Raw genomic sequence first — 21,273 nt, 5'->3', positions numbered from 1 at the left:
ATCTTTAGTAGGGTTATTGGTGCAGTGTGAGAAACTGTGAACCACTTCATCTAGAGAAGCTGTTGAGGGTTTTGAGACTTCTGACGTGTCATCTCTAGGTGGATTCTAATCAAATCTGAACTGGATTCTTTTTTGCCTTCTCTACTACCATGAGATGATTAGAAACTGATGCAGTCTTGGAACTGATTCCTTTAGCCGAAGTTTCATTCCTGGTGGAATGGGCTGCAGATGGCTTCAGGCATGTTCCATCTGACTGAGGACTTTGCTATTTGGTGGTATTGATGGTATTCATCAGATGGTCACACTGCCTAATGCTCTTGAGTGATTCATGGTTAATAGCTTAACCATGGTTTGTAGTGAAATGTAGCATCCTGCTACATTGTATGAGGAGCAGGAAATTTGGTGTGTGTTTTATTAGTCCTTACCACAGGAGGTTTATTTATTTATATTAATTTTTTTAAGGACCTGGAATGAGGAAAATCCAGGATGTTCCTTTTCTTCAGCAAGACAAATTAGGACTTTTCTTTTTGTAGTGAAACAAACTATGGTTAAGCTGTTAAAGTGAAGCCTCAGTACTTAACATACAGGAGTTACTCAATACATATTTGTTAACCCTAATTTTTATAATATTTTTCAATATAAATTTATCTAAAAGACATAGAGAAGTTAAGTGATATATTCAAGTTCAGATAGCAGACTGGTAGCAGAGACTAGACTTATCTTTTTTTTTTTTTTTTTTTTTTTTTTGAGACGGAGTCTTGCTCTGTCGCCCAGGCTGGAGTGCAGTGGCCGGATCTCAGCTCACTGCAAGCTCCGCCTCCCGGGTTCACGCCATTCTCCCGCCTCAGCCTCCCGAGTAGCTGGGACTACAGGCGTCCGCCACATCGCCCGGCTAGTTTTTTTGTATTTTTTAGTAGAGACGGGGTTTCATCGTGTTAGCCAGGATGGTCTCGATCTCCTGACCTCGTGATCCACCCGTCTCGGCCTCCCAAAGTGCTGGGATTACAGGCTTGAGCCACCGCGCTTGTTTGTTTTTCATATTTTTCTCTAACACATGAACTTTTTGAAAGGTAACATTTTCTTGAGCTTCTACTAACTGTATTTACATTGTAGTCCACTAAAGTGGGAGAGCAGTGACTGATGAAACATTTTGATTTTCCATTTACGTAAAAATGGCTGTAATGGTTAAGTGGAGTAGGTTATATGATAGGTATTATGTTTGGCCAGAGGGAGTGGTTGAGTCAAAGCCCAAATGAGAGCATGTAAAGAGGTATTCACTTAGAAGTGAAAAGGTAGTGTGTTCATTAGCCCTAAAAGAAAAATATTTTGTTTTCTTTTTCTCATGTGTGGTCAGCCATTGTATTTTTTCCTGCCAAACCAATGTACATTGGTGAGTCTAAAATTTACTGTTTAGTTCTGTTTTTCAAATTTATTAAACAAGGTATTTCAGAGATAGTGCCAACATAGCATCCTGCTACATTGTATGAGAAGAAGGAAATTTGTTGTGTGCTTTATTAGTCCTTACCACAGGAGGTTTATTTATTTATGTATGTATATATTTTTAAGGACCTGGAATGAGGAAAATCCAATATGTTCTTTTTCTTCAGTGAGACAAATTAGGACTTTTCTTTTTGACTGATTACTTCAGTCTTATTTATTGCTTCATGGATACAGCTCAATAAATTTTCACCACTAGAAAAATAACTGTGAAGAAGCTCTTTTAGGAACTGAAAAGTGTTTCAATCCAAAGATACAGCCTCTTATATGTAATGGCATTCTAGCTCCTAATCTGCTTCTAAGCATTTATTGCTAAACCTGCTCTAATGCGTTGCAAGGGAAATACAGATGTCAAGAACCAAAGTCTTTCTTCCATTACTTAGAACTATTCATTTTCTGAGGAGAGTCAGTGACAATTCTTGCTATATATTTTTTTCTTTCTTTTCTCAGTTGTAAGAGACAGAACTTTCACTGCCTCACAGGTCTCTATGATATAAACATTGCATTTCAACTGATTAGACTGCCTCACGGTAAAGTAAGGCACCCTCTAATTGTATTAAGGATTTTTATTTAGGGGGAAAACAGTAGAATTCTTTATTAATAAGTAACTTTATTACTATTTAGTGAGGTTTTTGATACAATTTTATCTTTATTTTTAGTTAGCTCGAAGATTTTAACCTGATATGCCTTCTCTGTTTTATTTAATTTTTTTCAGTTGCAGCTCTCCATTTCAGAAAAGAACTTTATGATATTTTTACAATACTAAAAATATACAAGGTTGTTCTTTAGAGGGTGTCTGAGTCCATTTTTTCCTGCTATAACAGAATACTGGAGACTGAGTAATTTATAGAGAACAGAAATTTATTCTCTCACAGTTCTGGAGGATGGGAAATCTAAGATCAAGGCACTGGCATCTGATGAGGGTCTCCTTGCTGCGCTCTCACATGGTGGAAGGCAGAAGGGCCAAAAGGGAGTGAACTCTGTCCTCATGTGGCAGAAAAGTAGGAGAGAGAACCCACTCCTGCAAGTCCTTTTTATAGCAACATTGAGATTTTTGATACAATTTTATCTTCATTTTTAGTTAGCTCTAAGATTTTAACCTCATATCTCATTCATGCAAGCTCTGCCCTCATGACTTCTAAACACCTCCCCACAGGCTCCAGCTTTCAACACTGTATTGGGGATTAAGTTCCCACACATGAATTTTGGAGGGAATAAAAATGTTCAAACTATAGTGGAGGGTTACTTATAATAGTGAGAATTTGGAACGACTTAAATATTTACAGTGGAAGTTTTAAAGCACATTTTGTTGTCATCATAAAATAGAATATTTTTCAGCAACTACGTATTGTTAATATAGATTTCTATTTATTGATAGGAAAAGATATTCATGACATTATGTCATGAATATGAGCAACAAAAGGTTACAGTGGCATATGTTGTGAGATTTCACATATATAAAATTGTATTTGTAAATCTCTGTGTGTATATATATCATATAGACAGATATTAAGAAGGTATTCCCCCAAATATTAATAATGATGAGCTCTGGCGTTGGAATTTTGGAAAAGTTTTACTTTTTTCTGTATTTCCTGTATGTTTGTGTGTTCTCTATGGTTTGGTTACTTGTTAAAGGAAAAAGAACATTTGTGCATATATTCTTTATTTTTGTATCTTATAGATTTCAAAACATCCTCTCATTTAAGAGAAGGAAAGCTTAACTATTGTTTAATAGTTTTGAGATTTTATAACCTATACTTTATCATTATTTGTGTTTTATAGGATATATCAAAATTATTGCAGGAACTATTGATAAGACATTAATTCATTCCACTAGACATTTTAAACTTACTTAATTGGACATGTTTTTAAAAAGATATAGAGTTGATTTGGCCTAACTTAGAGTTCTGCTTAGAATAGATTGCTGAGGGGTGTATTAAATAATTTATTGTGGTATTCTTGATATTTTATGATTAGTAAAATAAATTGGCTTTAAATGTAGTAATATTATTTTCCTTGGATTAAGTTGTTTTCATCACTCTATATTTATTTCAAATGAAGTAGCATAAAAAATTTGAGTGAATGCCATTGATTAGAAAATGGCTTTCAGTTTGCGATTCTAAGACTCAAGGTTCAATGAAAACAGCCAAAAGTTCTAAGAACTATCGTTAGCATTTCAAAAAGCCTGACAAAAATTTTATGTTGATCACAGTGAGGCTGCACCAGCTAACTGGAAGGCTAAGTGTATTGGCTTTGGCAGGAATTTTATTGCCTTAAGGTGACAAAATTGATTATCTCTCTATGTAGTAGTTGTTTAATGTTGTTGAGCAACATGCTGATCAAAATATTTGATTTGTCATGTTAATGTTGAGTGATTTAAAGAAAAGGAAGGCAGTTTGGAAGACAAGTGGATTTCAGAAAGAACCTGAGTGCAAATATAATATAAATGATAACTGGTAGTGGTAAATTTGGGAACTACTAATATTAGTAATAGAAATTGGTTTGCTTTGAATAATTACCACTTGTCTCTTGACTAAATCTGTATTAATTTTTTTTGGCAGGGTATTTTAAGCCTGGAATATTGTGTGGGTATTATTGGTGGCAAACCTAAACAGTCATATTACTTTGCTGGATTTCAAGGTTAGTGATTTAGTAAAATATATTTCTTCATTATTTTCTTTTAAAAGTCAGAAAGTTAATATGAGATCATCTGGAAACAGGATGATTAACAGAGCAAAGAGAGTACCTTACACATTCATCAGTCCTACTATAGCCACTCATTTGTCATTTGGTCCACAACATAATTAGATTCTGTAAAATGTATGTTTAATTTCTGTTATTGCATAAACAAGGCATAATTTATTGGTTGCACTAAACTTCAGAAGACATTGCTGCCACATTCTGGCAGTTGCTATTTACATATTTACTTTTTACCAGTTTTAGTGGTGCAAGTTGATGATAAAATGACAAGCAATATGTTCTTCCTGTCAAGATAAAGAAGTGCAGTACATTTTTCATATGCAAACTGTAGAATATAATTGTGTGTTTGTGAAAGTAATTTTATCACCAAAAATTAAATGACAGTCTCATCACTTTATAAAAATTCTGCTTATACAAGCATATTTGATTATGCAAAAGTTAATCTATCCTGTGCAAACCTATGTTTCAGTCAATGAGTATCAGTCTGGCAAGCTGTTACTCCCAGATTTTTTTCAGCTATTCTACATAGAAATTGGATTGTAAGCAGCGTAATAATAAGGTGTTTTTTGAATTACTTGTCTTCTGTTTTGTCCTTGTAGATGACAGTTTGATTTACATGGATCCTCATTACTGCCAATCTTTTGTAGATGTCAGCATAAAGGATTTCCCTCTTGAGGTACTATGGATAAAGAGCTGATACTGTTTTCTTACCATATGAAGTAAACTAATTATTTAGAGATGTGCTAGGTAGCTATACTTTTATAGTATTATAACTACTGGTTAATAATCAATATTTTACTGATTTATAGAGCCATAATTAACACAGTGGTCAAAGGTTAAGTACTTTGTTGCTGAATTTTAATTTATGATATACTTTTTCCTTCATTTATCTTTGTCTCTAACTTGTTAGAAACCCTGGCCATACTAAAATAAATGATCAAGTCTCCAAGTAATTTTGTATAGAGACAGCTAAACAGTACTGAAGAATTTAAAATGTTAGGCCTGTTTAAAAAAAAAAAAGAAAAATATAAGGGGATAGACGAGTTAGAGTAACAAAGCAACTTAATGAGATTATCTGCTAAATTATTTTGCTTTGAGTACAGTAATTAAATCTTAGCCTTTAGTTGGAAGTTTCCAAGAGTTTAGTTGGGTTTCTAATTTTTTTTTTAGCTTTTATTTCTTAACCTCTTCTTTTCCTTTATATAGGTCATTTTGTGATCCAGTATTTTTTCAGAAAAATTTGAGAGTACATAAATGAAACATGTAATTATTACATGCTTTTGATTGTTTTCCCAGTTGGTGCTTTTACAGACTAAAGTAATTTTACAGAATAAAATAATTTAAATCACTTGAGTGTCATGGATCACTAATTTTCAAGGACTCGATGAGTTGCAAATGTAGTTGAATACTTTGTTTTAGTAATTGCTTGCTAGCTAATATTAACACCTAATAGTATTTAAGAGGTAGAATGTGAAAATAGATAAACCACAAGGTTAAAATCTGGTTCAGAAAGATACATTATAAAACATTTTGGCATCCTTTGTAAACTATTATTTCAATTAAAGTATAAGCATCTGGAGGCCAGACATCAGGTCTATTTTGTTCTTTCATAGTATCTTGCACCTTAATAAATATTTGCTAGTTGACTGATTGATACTGGGGAAGGCACTACAGAATAATTGTGCCATGTGAACTACATTGTAATTCTCTTTCTGCCTTATGGTCTTGTAGCACTGATTCTTGTGTTCAAGTTACATTTCCAGTAGATCACTGCGGAATTGACTCCTTATAAACAGTAGATACTTGAGATTTAGATGGAAATTGTTCTTAGTATTTTAGTATTACCTAAATAAGCAAATTAAAAGATTATTGGTCTGATTATTTTGGCCAATAGAGAGAAATTATCCATTTGATATTTTGAGAGACTGCAAAGATACCAAGCAAATGAATATCCTGGCTATGTGTATACAATCAAAATTAGAAAGGCTTCAACTCATTATTGGGAGACTGTTGCAACACTCCAGGAGGGACTTATTAATAATAAAGGTTTGAAGTAGGCTAGTGAATAGTGAAAATGGAAGGGAATAATTGCTTTTAAGATTTTACTGTGTAAGGTAAAATTTGTTAAAATTGACTTCTTAAATGCACAGAAACATTTCTTATATATTGGGATACTTATAGAATGGGTTTATAGATGTTATATTTTTGAGATTCTGGTAGAATATCTTAATCTGTGTGGAAAATTCCTGTTAAAAATTTTTATTTTTCTGCAATGAAGAGATTTATTTTAGTTAGTAGCATCACTTGTTTTCCTATGAAAGTATAATATAAAAATTATATCAAGTTGTAGAGGAATAAAATTTCACTTTTTGCTTTTAATCATCTTTTAAGTTTATAATACACCAATTGAAGGTGTTTTAACTACCCTGTATTACTAACCATCCTCGCTTTGCTATACTGCTTGTATATTTATAGCTAGTGAAATTTTGTAGTTGATTAATATAAAAAATTATGCATATTCTGAAACCACAATTATACTTCAGTTATTAAAATCATTTTTGTAGGGAACTTTTTGGGTCAGTATTTTTTTTGGTTAATAGATGGAGAAATTGAAATCTTAAATCATCCATTGATTCCACATAAATAATTGCTGGTAGTCCTTTGATATTTTGAGTGCTCTAAATCTAACAGATTGTGAAATTTTAAGGAAGTGGGATGATATGAGAATATTTGAGATTGAAGAAGAGATTTAAACAGATTGCATCTTTTGTTGTTCTTACAGTGTTGAATTTCTACATTTCTAGAATTGAACTGTTAACATTTTGAAACCAAATCAGACTAACTCATTTCTTTCTTTTTTAATGAACATTTTCTAGGTGCAAGAGATTGTCCTAAACTCTTGAGTCCTTTGTTGAATTCTTCTTCTCTGTGGTTCCAAGTGTTTTGATTATATACATTTCTATTAATGTTTAATTCTTGTGACATTTTCTTCTGAAATAAATTAGTATATACTATTGAATTTCTATACTAACCTTTAAGAGACTCTTCCTTATTTTTAGCTATCTTCACTGAGTTTTTAACACATTGTGAAGCGAGCATCGGCAGTTATATTTGGATCCTAAGTCTAGTAGTGAAGATATGCCAGGGATATCTTTGGTTAGGAGTGACGAATGGAGGCACATGGTTCAGTGTGAGGGCACATTATAATGTAGAAACTCACTGTAATTTTCAAACAGAAAATGAGGTTCAGAGGAGCAGCATGAACAACCTTAAACAAAAGTCATCAAAGAACAACTTGAAATTAGAAGGGAATGAGAAGAGACCCCAAATGGGCTTTGGCAGTGAGGGTATGTAAGAAAAGCTTTAATTTTTTTTTTTTTTTTTTTTTTTTTTTTTTTTTTTTGAGACGGAGTCTCGCTCTGTTGCCCAGGCTGGAGTGCAGTGGCCGGATCTCAGCTCACTGCAAGCTCCGCCTCCCAGGTTCACGCCATTCTCCTGCCTCAGCCTCCCGAGTAGCTGGGACCACAGGCGCCTGCCACCTCGCCCGGCTAGTTTTTTGTATTTTTAGTAGAGACGGGTTTCACCATGTTAGCCAGGATGGTCTCGATCTCCTGACCTCGTGATCCGCCCGTCTCGGCCTCCCAAAGTGCTGGGATTACAGGCTTGAGCCACCGCGCCCGGCCAAGAAAAGCTTTATTAATAGACATGTTAGTTTGTTCTGATTACTGGGTCCCCAATTCCAAATGTCAGATTTTAGAAGGTTCATACAGTGGTAACTGTTTTAATCTATCTTAGGAAATTCAGAAATAGTGGCAGTAAAGCTATTAGAATTATGTATGTGAGCATCTAGATAGATTGGATGAGTGAATTCATCAGTGAAAGATAATACCCTTTATGAATTACACATATAAACTGCAATTAGTAGTAGGTTTTTTTGTGTTGTTTTTTGGGTGGAGGATAGGGTTTTGCTCTGTTACCACTCAGGTTGGAGTGTAGTGTGTAATCACAGCCCACTGTGGCCTTGACCTTCTGGGCTTCAGCAATCTCCCCACCCTAGCCACTCAAGTAGTTGGGACCACAGGTGCGTGCTACCATACCCGGTTAATTATCAGTAGGTACTTTTTAGTAACGGTATTTTATAATTAACTGTTTTGGATTAATTATCAGTAGATACTTTTTAGTAAGGGTATTTTCTAATTAACTGTCTTAGGAAGCTTCATCTGAATCACCAAAATAGCATAGCTGTACCTATAAGCCCCTCTATGTTTCAGTATTGTTTTTGTATGTTTAGGTAATTAGACTTCACTATTCTAAACAATAAGCCTAGAATAGTGCCTGTCATTTTGTAGGTGCCTAATAACTATTACGGCAATTGGTAAATAATGTATCAAAAATTGAAATAAATGGGAATTGATTCTCCCTGGCCAGTATTTCCAGAATCACTGTTACAGAAGTGTATCTAGTGAATACTCCTTAAAGTGCGTTTGTCAAGTAGATGCTACTCCTCTTACCATTGAATTTTAAAAATTAAAAAAAAAATCTGAAGTGCATAGCTCCAAAATTATCATGAAGTGAACATAGCCCTGAATTAGGAAAATATTTGAAAGTTTAACTTGTTCTGCAATAGACAACAGTTGCGAATTGTAAATTCATGTTGGTTGGCCTTAGAATCTTCTTGGGTGAACAAAATGATATGAATAGCCAGGCGTGATGGCTCCCACCTGTAATCCCTCCACTTTGGGAGGCCAAGGTGGGTGGATCACCTGAGGTCAGGAGTTTGAGACCAGCCTGGCCAACATGATGAAACCCCATCTCTACTAAAAATACAAAAAAAAAATTAGCCCATCATGGTGGCACGCGCCTGTAATCCCAGCTACTCGAGAGGCTGAGGCACAGGAATTGCTTGAACCTCGGAGGTGGAGGTTGCAGTGAGCAGAGATTGCACCACTGCACTCCAGCCTGGGCGACAAGAGTGAAACTTCATCTCAAAGAAAAAAAAAAAAAGTTTAAATGATATAAAATGCCTCTCTGTTGTATGAGTCCTAGTGCTCATGCAGCAATACCCAATAGCAGTTTCAGTGATCAGAGATTTCTATCTGTGTTTTTGTGAATATTTTAAAAGTTCTTTGTAGATATTAAAACAACCATGAATAACAATTTAGTATTTGTTATTATCTATGATGATTGTAGTCAATACAGTGAGATAGTAATAAGACTATGCTGGTTTAGTATTATTGGTTCCTACATGAAAAGCCTTTTAAAATTTAAAAAGTTTTATTTTCTAGAGATGGAGTTTTGCTCTGTCACCCAGTGTGGATGGAGTGCAGTGCACCACCATAGTTCACTGGCGCCTCAAACTCCTGGGCTTATGCGATTCTCCCACCTAAGCCTCCCAAGTAGCTGGGACTATAGGTGAACGCCACCACACCTGGCTACTTAAAATTTTTTTTAGAGATAGGGTCCTGCTATGATGCACAAGCTGGTCTCAAGCCTCTGTACTCAAGCAATCCTCCCACCTCAACCTCCTGAGTTTCTGGGCACAGGCATGAGCCTTACTTAAGTTCTTACACGAAAACTTTTACCAGTGCTTTACTATAATATAGGATACCCTTGTAGATGAGTTCAAAAATATATTATTAGACCATGTACAAGCTTTTGGCCCTCCTTATCCTCAACTGGAAAAAAAGTTAAGAAGCATTCCTTGTTATTGTCTTTGGAATGAGCTGGGGAAATGGTTTTGTAGATACCGTGTATGTAGAATAATTTCTTATAAATATGACTTAGAACTGTGATGTATACCCTAATATACTCATTCTTCTGTAAATTGTTAACTAACAAGTTTGTTTAGCTTTTCTGTGCTTTTCTAGATCTGTTTTAAATATTTCTTTGCAAATATAACAGGTGGATCAATGTTAGAAAAAGTCCAACTAAGATTATACTTGTATTGACTAGTGCCATGGAGGTTCCAGTTTAGCAAGGTTGAATCTCAGTGTGTAAAGTAAGTTAGCTAAGCATTTTGCAGAAGTCATAGTTTTGAAAACTCATTTTTTGGCCTATATTAACTGACGTATTGTTGGATTTGAATCTCATATGCAATTGAACTTTTCATTGGAAAAAAAACAACTTGAATGTGTATATTTTGCATATCTTTTGGTGATGATATGCGATACAAATTGGGTCACTAGGATGTACAGGGAGAGAAAGAGTGACTTTAATTGATTTCACCATGAACATAACAAATATGACAACTTATTTTTCTACATTTTAATAGATAGCATGAAGTTAAAAATCCCTTAGTTTTAGGCATTGAATATAGGGAAATTATAACTTTATGAGCACAAATCCAGCCCCCTCCCCTCCCCTCCCCCCACCCCTCCCCTCCCCCCACCCCTTCCTTCCCCCCTACTCCCCTCCCCTCCCCCCCTTCTCCTCCTCCCCCTTCCCCTCCCCTCCCCTTAATGGAGATGGAGTCTTGCCCTCTGACCCAGGCTGAAGTGTAGTGGCATGATCTTGTCTTACTGCATCAAGCAGTCCTCCTGCCTCAGCCTCCTGAATAGCTGGGATTGTACATGGGAGCCATAGCACCCAGCTCCTAGATTATTTCTTAATTGAGCTTGTTCTTTAATTCAAATATTTCCCACACTTGTCTCCCATCTGCCCAGTTCTCTCCCTTTCCCACAAACTTGTTAATTTTTGTATATCCTTAGTTTATTTATACAAATATGAATATATCGTCTTACGTTCTTTTTAACACAAACTTATTTTTTCTACATACAGAAAAAGACTTGGTCACATCAGTGATTTTTAAGGACAGGCAAAGCATTTAAGCATGAAAAAAATTTTTTAAACATAGTACTAAGGTGTGATTGTGAAGAACAAAAAGATTGCAATGATTATTTTTATATTCTGCCCTTTTTCTACTTTTGTATTCCCTAAAGATGCCAAACTCTAGCCAAATCCATTAGCAAGACAGTAGAGAAACTAGGGCAGCCTCCCCAGCCCATTTATATCTGTGGCACTGTGTCTGTTGGAGAAAAGTGAACTAAAGAGACAAAAGGACTGATGAGAAAGAGAGCAAGGACCATAATGGAATGGTTTCACTTGTTCCAGCCTGTTGTCTGAGAAGAAACAAGAATTAAAGCACACTCAAAGAGAAAGTTGAAGAATATGCAGTTATGTACTAATTGTGTGAATTGCTAAAACCCTCAAGTTGACCTATTTTTATATCAATATAGAACATTTACCTGAATCTGTGTATTTGTTTAAAAAGTCTTGATGTCCTTGTTAAAAGGTTAATAAACATTACCCAAAATCTCCAACAAAACAGACTTAACTGCATTTTAATAGAAATGACTAACTCAATTCCAAGCCTCGTACTAGGCTGTGCATATCTTTTTCGTGTTTTCAAGTGTTAGAAATGCATACCACTTTTGACACGCTTCCTTACTTTTGCAGAATGGCACTAATGTCACAAAAGGTTGAAATTTGGTGAATTAAATATATACAAAAGTTGGCTCTTGTATTTTATAGTTTTGCAGAGTGGGGAGGACTATCTGCACAGGCTGAACTAAAACACCATTTGAAAATCATGTTTATAGTGATGGGAAAAAGCCAGATAGGAAATTTTAAATAATAGTTTTATATATACTTGTCTATCAAATAAATTAATCCTGAAGAACTTTAAAAATTACAGACATTCCACTGCCCTTCTCCCAAAAAGATGTCGTTTCGAAAAATGGATCCCAGCTGTACAATAGGATTTTACTGTCGAAATGTTCAGGACTTCGAACGAGCTTCTGAAGAAATCACCAAGGTACCTTTATTTAAAATATTGTATTTGTAAATGACCTAATTTTATTAGAGACAGACTGTCAGAAGGCAAAAACCTGTAAATTATGATATTTTTATAAAATTTCCTCTTGAATGTTATTATTATTAGGACCATTGTGAACTGAAAAAAAAGCTATTTGAGGAATCTTAGCGTTTGAGGCAAATGAAATCAACTAGTGACCAGTTGAAAGTAGTGATTGGTCCACTAGGTGGCACTGTTGAAATAAAAATCCTTTTGCAAACTGTAGACCGGTGCAAGCAATTAGGTTATATTCTATTTGAAGAAGATTTTAAAAGGGCAATCCCTTAGGGGTAGGAAAAAAATTAATGAAGTATTTGATCAAGCCAAATTGTGCATTATTTCTTGTTAGTCCAAGTGCTTCTTTGATTTTTTTAAAAAGAGAAATGGTATTTTTGGATTTCTCAGAACTGCTTTATCAAATGAGCTGTGTTTTTACCTTCCAATAAGCTTGTCTAATCTGATCTGTTCTACTTAAAGGATCTTTGAAAGAGGTTTATTTAACTTCTTCTCATTACATTTATACTTCTACATTTTTTTGGTCCTTGAGTACTGCTAAAACATTTATGGAACCTTAATAGCTATCTATATTTAGTACTTTAGGAAAAAAAGACTACTTTTTGAAGAAGTAAGCATAGTTAGATAGCTCTCTTTATTTGTATCAATAGTTAGGCTATCATTTTATGGTAAGTAAGACCAATACTAGTCATTTTTGGGAATTCTTTTTTTTTTTTTTTTTTTTTTTTTAAGACCGAGTTTCGTTCTTGTTGCCCAGTCTGGAGTGTAATGGCGCGATCTCGGCTCACCGCAACCCCTGCCTCCCAGGTTCAAGCAATTCTCTTGCCTCAGCCTCCTGAGTATCTGGGATTACAAGCATTTGCCACCATGCCTGGCCAATTTTGTATTTTTAGTAGAGACGCGGTTTCTCCATGTTGGTCAGGCTGGTCTCGAACTCCTGACCTCAGAATTCTTAACTGGAGCTTATGTATAATAGTAACTTATTACTGCTTTATTTCCAGTTAATTTTATTCAGGAAAGTGGATATAGTGAGTTGAAATTTTGTTTTTAGAATGTAAAAGTGGAATGATAAATAAAATGTTTCATATAAGCTAGATTTAGTTTACTTGACCTGCCATATGAAAGAGGAAATTTAACAGGAATATGACAGAAAAATGAATGAGGAAAGAAGCAAATGAGTGGGAACCATTCCATAGTCTTCATTTCTCACAGTTGTTCTCTTTTCATTCTCCTTTTTCAACATGGAAGGCCAGGTGAACATAACAAAATATATATTTTTCATTTTTCCTCCTATTACTGGAAATTAGTATATACATTTGTATATTTTAATTTGACAGTTCTTTGTCTTTACAAAGTATCATGTGTGTGCTAAAGTATACAAATACAGGTGATATTGTGATATTTATTGATGTTGATGAACATTTTACATTAAAAAGTCCCATTTCTCTGTTTCTATTCATTTATTTTCTATCTGGACTAAAATATGTTTAAAACAGTAAAGCAGTTGACTCCTAGAATAGAAACAAACCAGATTATTATTACCAAATTAGAAAAAAACAAAATTAATGAATTGTGTGTTGATATTTTCTAATTAAAGACAGTTGTGGTTTTTACATTGGAAAAATACTTAGAAATTATTACTCTTGAGCATCAGAATAATATGCATTAAAGTAAAGAGAAATTATATTGAAATGTCTTTTGGAAGTACTGAGAATTGTGTAAGAATCAATTAACTTTGCTGTTATAATATTGTTCTTCTTAAGTGAGTAGCTTTTTGTAGCAGTATCCAAAACTCACTATGTCAGTTAATAACACAGTCAGTTTCTTTTGCCTGGAAGGTTATAAGTTAAGCACTTGCCTTTTTTTCTTAAAAACTGAATTGGGCAGTTTTAGTTCGACCATTTTTTTTTAACCTTTAAAAATTAAATTAACTTAAAATTATTTGTTTCTATATAAGATATATATTTTCAGTTTTCTCATTTTGAAAATGAAGCTGTTAGTCTAGTCTCATGTTTAATTCATAATACCCTGTGAATGAATAACTCCTTATGCTATATGATTTTAAAATATTAATAAAAATTGTTAAACTGATTCAGTGTTTAGCAGAATTCAGTCTAGCAAGTATCTGCATAACTATCATATACAGAGCATAAAATGACCAGAATACAATCTCTGCTTGAGAACAAGGTGTAAAGCTTCCATCCTCAAGTAACATTTATACTTCAGTAGCGGGAATAAGACAAGTAGACATATATTACATTGAATATGATAAGCATCCATATGGAAATAGAAATAAATTGATAGAGGAAAGAAGAGGGTTGAAACGAGAGAGATGTCACATCTAAGTCAAAGTACTTTATTGTGATGGTCATATTTAAGAAGGGCTTTAATGTATAGGCTTAATTTCTACTGGCTTAGGGAAAGAGAGGGTTACTTCAAGCTGAGGAAATACCAAGAGGAAAAGTATAGAAGGAAAGTGGAGAGTTTGTCTAGAGAATGGCAAGTAGTCCAACTTGGTAGGTGCCAAGGCTTCTTATTAGGCAGGGTTTCTGCTTCTGACTGCCTGAATCAGAATCCCTAAAGGTGTGGCCTGAGAGTCTCCATTTCTGACAAGCCTCCCACACAATCTTGTGTGTTAAATTTGAGAACCACTTGCATAAGACAGGGCATCCCAAAATGTGACACTTGTTGTTTTTAGGTGGCACTAGGACAAACATTTTAATACTTATATTAACTGGCATATTAAATATGATTTATTGATTTGTACAAGGCTATTTAAGTTAAAAATGATGAAAAGAAAAATATTAATCATGATAGAGATGGCTACATAACGAAAATAGTGAAAGAGGTATATAAGTCTCTGAGTTTCGGGAAACACTGCTATAGGAAATACTGAAGGAAGAGGCTAGAAAAGTCGATTAGAATAATACTGTGGAGAGTCTTGAATTAAGGCTGAAGAATTTGTACTTTAGTAATATGTTGATTTCGTTAAATTAATTTTAAAATTTCAGGCATACGGAAATATAGAGAATAATATAGTAAATACCCATGTGTTACCACTGAGCTTAAGAAAATTACATATATAATTAATAAGTGTGTTTTCGTCCACCAATCTTATTCCTTTTCTTCCTCCCCAGTGGCAATCACTATCCTGAATTAGTGTATCATACCCATACTTTATGTATCCATAAACAATATTATTTTACATTTATTAAATTTTTTGTTAATAATATTTTTATATAAAGAGATATATATTCATCTGCAACATTTTTATTTAACAGTGACTTAGAGATTATCTATGTAACTGTACATGTTGGTCTAGCTTATTCATTTAAACAGCTGAATAGTGGTCCATTCTGTAATACACTCTTTATTTAAACTTACTTTCTTTGATGGTCATCTGGCTTGTTTCTGAGAACTTAAAACTCCTTGTTTTATTTGTTTAATTACAAATAATGTTTTAAATGATATTCTTGTACATATCTCTTTGTGCATGTATAATACTTTAAGTAGGGTTACATTAGATATACTAGATACATTACAGTGCAACTTCTGGGTCATAAGATAAGCATATTTTTAGGTTTGCTGTATGTTGTTAAATACTCTCCAGAGGGATCATGCCAAGCAGTATATAAGAATTTCTTTAACATCCTTATCAACACTTGATATTGTCAAACTTTAAAATTTTAACCAATCTTGTGGATATGAATAGTACCTCTTTGTAATTTTATATTTCCCTGATTGATACTAAGGTTGAACATTTAATCAAAGTTTATTGGCCCATTTGTTCCTCTTTTGTGAATTTCCCATTCATTCTTTTTCTCTATTTTTCTATAGGGCTATTTGATATGAAGGAAATCTTTATAATTCTAGATACTTCTGCTTTGTCGGCTTTATGTGTTACAAATATGTTCTCCTATGCCACTATTTTTACTTGTTAATTGTGTCTTTAATTTTAATATACCCAAATTAATAACACTTTTATGGTTTTTGAATTTTATATCAAAGAAATCTTTAATAAGCGAAAGTCATAAACATATTCTATATCTCTTCCAGAAGTTTTATGTTTCACATTTAGAACTTGTATATGTTTTATTTATTTATTTATTTTTGAGACGGAGTCTTGCTCAGTCACCCATTGTGGAGTGCAGGGGTGCGATCTTGGTTCACTTCAACCTCCACCTCCCGGGTTCAAGCAATTCTCCTGCCTCAGCCTCCCTAGAAGCTGGGATTACAGGCATGCACCACCACGCCCGGCTAATTTTTGTATTTTTAGTAGACACAGGGTTTCACCATGTTGACCAAGCTGGTCTTGAATTCCTGACCTCAGGGGATCCTCCTGCCTCAGCCTCCCAAAGTGCTGGGATTACAAGTGTGAGCTACTGCGCCCAGTCTAGAACTTGTATATGTTTTAAAGTAGGTATCTTTTTTCCTTACATGGACAAATGGTTATTTTAGCATCATTTATCAAAGAGTCTGATTTTTCTTCATTGATTTGTAATGTCTTCTTCAAGGACCTAGATTAGTACAGAAGCTGTAGAATTAAAGAGGAAGGAAGTACTTTCAGAAAGTTTGTGAAGGTAAATCAGTAAGACAGCCACTTAGAAAGTGGCAAGGGAAAGAGAGAGCTCACCGACAAGTCTGTTTTACATCTAGGTGACCAGGAGAACAAATTAATAGAGAAAGTTCATTAATACGATCATTCATTTAGTCAGCAAATACTTGAGTGCTTTCATCCCTATGACTCCACCAGAATTCCTCTTCAAGGTCACTAATGACCCTGTGTTGCCAAGTCCATTGGTCGAAGCTCAGAGTTCATTCTGCTTGTCGTAACAGAAGCATTTGATATAGGTGAACATCCACTTCACCTTCCTACACCTTCTTCACATTGGCTTCCAGGACACCAAACTGTTTTGGTTTTTCTCATTCTTCACTGATTGCTCCTTCTTTAGTCTTCTTTGCCTGCTTTCTTCCCCAGCCTCTTAATGTTGGGGTAGCTTAGGGCTTAGCCTTTAGTTCTGATATCTTCTTTATCTTGAGGATCTCATCCAGTCATATAGCTTTAAATATCAATTATAATCCAATATCGTATCTTTAGCCCAAAATTATTTTCCAAATTATAGATTATAATGTCCAGTTGCTCTTCAGTGTCCCTTATGTGTCTGGCATACGTTTCCAAAATCAAATTCCTGCTCTTCCTTCTGAATCCTGTTTTGCTCACAGTTTTCCTTATCTCATTTGATGGCAAATTTATCCACTGTCTGCTCAGACCAAAGCCTTGGATTATTCTTAGCTCCCTTCTCTCTCTCACATCTCGTAACAAATTGTAGATTCAAAGTATATCTAGAATCAGACCTCTTTGCACCACCATCCCTACTGCTCTTGCAACACTGGTCTGAGACACTGTCGTTACTTTAGTGATCTCTTATGTAGTTTCCAAGCCTCATTTCCCTGCCTCTAGCTGGTTCTCAATTCAGCAGCCCCGTAATTCTTTCAAAACATAAGTCATACTGGGCAGGGCATGGTGGCTCACACCTGTAATCCCAGCACTTTGGGAGGTCGAGGTGGGCGGATCACCTGAGGTCAGGAGTTCAAGACCAGCCTGGCCAACATGGTGAAACTCTGTCTCTACTAAAAATACAAAAATTAGCCAGGCGTGGTGGTGTGTGCCTGTAGTCCCAGCTACTCAGGAGGCTGAGGCATGAAAATAACTTGAACCCAGGAGGCGGAGGTTGCAGTGAGCCAACATTGTGCCATTCCTCTCCAGCCTGGGCAACTGAGCGAGACTTTGTCTCAAAATAAAACAGAACAAAAAAAAACATAAGTCATACTGAAGCATTGAGAATAAATAAAAACAAACAGAAACCGTAAGTCAAAGCACTGACATATAGAGCATCTAGAACAGTGCCCAGCTCATAGTAAGTGTCCATTTTGTTGAATGACTGTCTAGAGCTGGATATGCAGTGGTCAACAAGATAGTTGAGACTCCTGGCTTCATGAACTTACAGTCCAGTGGACATTAAACACACAAGTGCATAACAAAAATTAAAAGTTTCATCAAGAAGAAAATACAGTGTCTTGAGGAAGAAAAATAGAAGAGACATACTTTAATTTGGGGAGTGCAAAAAATATTTACTAGTATATATTCACTGCATTTTCTGTGAGGATCTTAACGTGTCCATGAAACCTGCCCTATTTAGATCCACCATACAATGAGTAAAAAATCACCAGGAGAAGAGTAAGTGTCTTTTTAATCATAATGGACCTAATAGAGTTTCATGTCTTGCTTTAAGACTCTTGAAAGCCTTGAATTAGGAATAGGTAAAGTGAACAATAAAGTTTGGCATGATGGGGAGAGCAGAATTTCAAGTCAGTTTAGTAATATCTTTTATTTCATTGAAATGGTCAACTGTGGAAATCCCTGTGGACAGGGAGGCGAATGATCTAGGAGAGTTGAGAGTAGAAAATTTGAAGGTCAGATGAATATGATGAAATCAGGTTTACTGGAGTGCCTCCAAAACAACCACTCTTCCGTTCTTCGCCTTCTTCAGATTTCAGCATCTCTTTGGAATAGTTCTATTTAACACAGTCTCTAATCTTCCTGTTAATAATCTTCCTCCCTGCCTCCCCTCATGTCTGAGTAATTATGTTGTTGAAATCTTTTACGTTCTTTTTTCTTTCCTATATCGTTTTTAAATTACAGAAAGACATGTTATAAAAGTCTCCAGTTGTGATGGTAGGTTGTCTGTTTCTCCTTTAAGATCTTTTTTGTTTGTTTGTTTTATACATTTTGAGGCTTTGTTATTAGTTACATACAAACTTAGGACTGTCAGGTCTTCCTATTGAATTACAACTTTTAAATGTTCCTCTATCTCTTAGTAATATTTCTTACCTTAAATTCTGTTTTTGTACTTTGTGTCATCAAATACTTGAATCCTGTAGGATTTTAAATTCCACAAGGCATTGTGTTTTAAAGAGTCAGTATTACCCTTTCTGATGCCCTTCATTTTTTTTTTCTGTTTTTACTCTACTTCCTTTTGGGATCATTTCACTTGTCTCTGAATAACTTTCTTTATTATTTCTTTTAGTGCTGTTACCTGGTGATAAATCTTCTCAGCTTTTGTTTGAACACATCTTTATTATGCCTTCATTTAAAAATGGAAAAATAGTAAATTTATAGAAAAGTTGTATATATAATACAAATAGTTTTTTCCTGAACCATTTGAGAATAAATTGTTAGCATGATGCCCCATTACCCTTGAATAGTTGAGTGTGTACTTCTTACTAAGAAATAAGGACATTCTCCTACATAATCACAATATAGCTATTAGAATCGGGAAAGTGGCATTGTACATTATCACCATTTAATTCCCAAGAAATTATTCAGGTTTCACCAGTTGTCCCAATAATGTCTATGTAGCAAAAAGATTGAGTTCACAATAATATGTTACATTTATGCATTTTAAATCTTTAATCTGGAACAGTTAATCATCTTTTTTGATTTTCACATTATATTTTTTAAGATAACAGGATACATGTTTCTTAGTTTTTTACAGGACACTTTTGAAAATTTTGTAGATTGTCCTCTCAATTTGGGTTTGTCTGTACAGTTTCCTCATTAATTTCAGGTTATACTTTGCCAGATATATCACCAAAGTGATGCTATGTTTTTTTGACTGCTTCCTGGTGATTGGCGTGTGATTTTTATTGTCTCTTTATTGGTGATGCTAACTTTGACCACTTGGTTAAAGTGATGTCTGCTGTCTGCCAGGTTCCAATCTGTCTTCGACATACCCAGTTGACCTCCACCTGGACATGCATACCTGCTTTGCCTAGCCCCATCTAGTGGCTTTAAAAATTAATTGTTTGGGAGGGGAAGGGAAGAGGAAGAACTTGCCTTTGTTGTTGAAGGATATTTTTACTGGATATAGAATTCCATGTTAGCAGTTGTTTTCTTTCAGTATCTTAAAGATATTTATTCCATTATCTCTGGCTTCTCTCATTTCTTAATAGACTTTGCCTCTCTAAGATTTTTATTTCTCAAGACTTACATTGTCTTAATTGCTCTCAGGTGCTTTCCAACAGTTGTTTTGTCTATCATACTTTATCCTTTTTTTTTTTTTTTTTTTTTTTTTTTTGGAGACGGAGTCTCACTCTGTCCCCCAGGCTGGAGTGCAGTGGTGTGATCTTGGCTCACTGCAACCTTTGCCTCCCAGATTCAAATGATTGTCATGCCTTAGCCTTCTGAGTAGCTAGGATTACTGGTGCCTGCCACCATGCCCCGCTAAGTTTTGTGTTTTTAGTACAGCTGGTCTTTCACTATGTTGGCTAGGCTGGTCTCGAACTCCTGACCTCAGGTGATCACCCACCTCAGCCTCCCAAAGTGCTGGGATTACAGGTGTGAGCCACTGCACCTGGCTGTACTTCATCCATTTGTTGTGGTGGTTCTTGGTGGTAGGGTTGATTTGATACAAGCTACTCCATTATGATGCTCCTAAATGTTATGTTTATAAAATACTTGTTTTAGCTATTTTTTTAAGGTGTAAGATGTGACTATAAACTAAAAATATTTTTAAAATTTGTAGCACAGAAGTTTTGTTTCTGTATTTCATTAGAATTTTGCCATGAATACTATTTAGAGAGAGACATGAGATTAAAGTTGTATCTTCTATTCATCCAAAGAAATTATGGTACTGAAGTAAATTATAAAAGTATAGTAAAATAGCAAATGAAAAGAATTTGATTATTAAATGACAACTCCATTTTCCTGGGTGCTTAGCCTAAAAACTGGATCCCTTGCTCTGTCTCACGAACCCCAAGTCGTACGCATCAGCAAATCCCATCATCTCTTCTTTAAAATGTACTTAGAATTTGATAATTTCTCACCACTCTCATTATTACCCTGGCCCATCTTCACATCTTCCTTGAAATTATTGCGGTAGCTCCCTAACTGATCTCCCTTGCTCTGTCCACAGTCTAGAAGCAACATAGCCGCCAGAGTGATTTTGTTTAGAATGTAACTAAGATTATGTTAATTTTTTAAAGAACCTTACAGTAGCTTTTTAACTCAGAGTGAAAGCCCAAACTCTTACAAACCCACAAGGCTTTATATAAATGGAATCTCTGCTTCTCCCTGCTGCCTCTTTGAGCTCATTCCCTACCATTCTTCCTTAACTCTCTTGAGTATAGGCACACTAGTCTCCTTGAAA

The 21,273-nt window shown here is 34.9% G+C and overlaps 1 protein-coding gene across 9 annotated transcripts in view; it reads left to right on the top strand.

Annotated features, from left to right (window-relative positions):
* Positions 1-21,273, top strand: part of ATG4C (autophagy related 4C cysteine peptidase) — an 81,781-nt gene that overhangs the window by 46,287 nt on the left and 14,221 nt on the right. For all 9 annotated transcript variants that reach the window (XM_007978494.3, XM_007978488.3, XM_007978489.3 and 6 more), the window contains 3 exons: positions 4,059-4,137; positions 4,797-4,873; positions 11,891-12,010. In XM_007978494.3, the coding sequence (XP_007976685.1) occupies positions 4,059-4,137; positions 4,797-4,873; positions 11,891-12,010 (276 nt within the window). The remainder of the gene's footprint in view (positions 1-4,058; positions 4,138-4,796; positions 4,874-11,890; positions 12,011-21,273) is intronic.

This window comes from Chlorocebus sabaeus, chromosome 20 (assembly GCF_047675955.1).
Source record: "Chlorocebus sabaeus isolate Y175 chromosome 20, mChlSab1.0.hap1, whole genome shotgun sequence".
Taxonomy (NCBI): Eukaryota; Metazoa; Chordata; class Mammalia; order Primates; family Cercopithecidae; genus Chlorocebus; species Chlorocebus sabaeus.
This window is presented reverse-complemented; position numbering and strand designations above follow the sequence as displayed.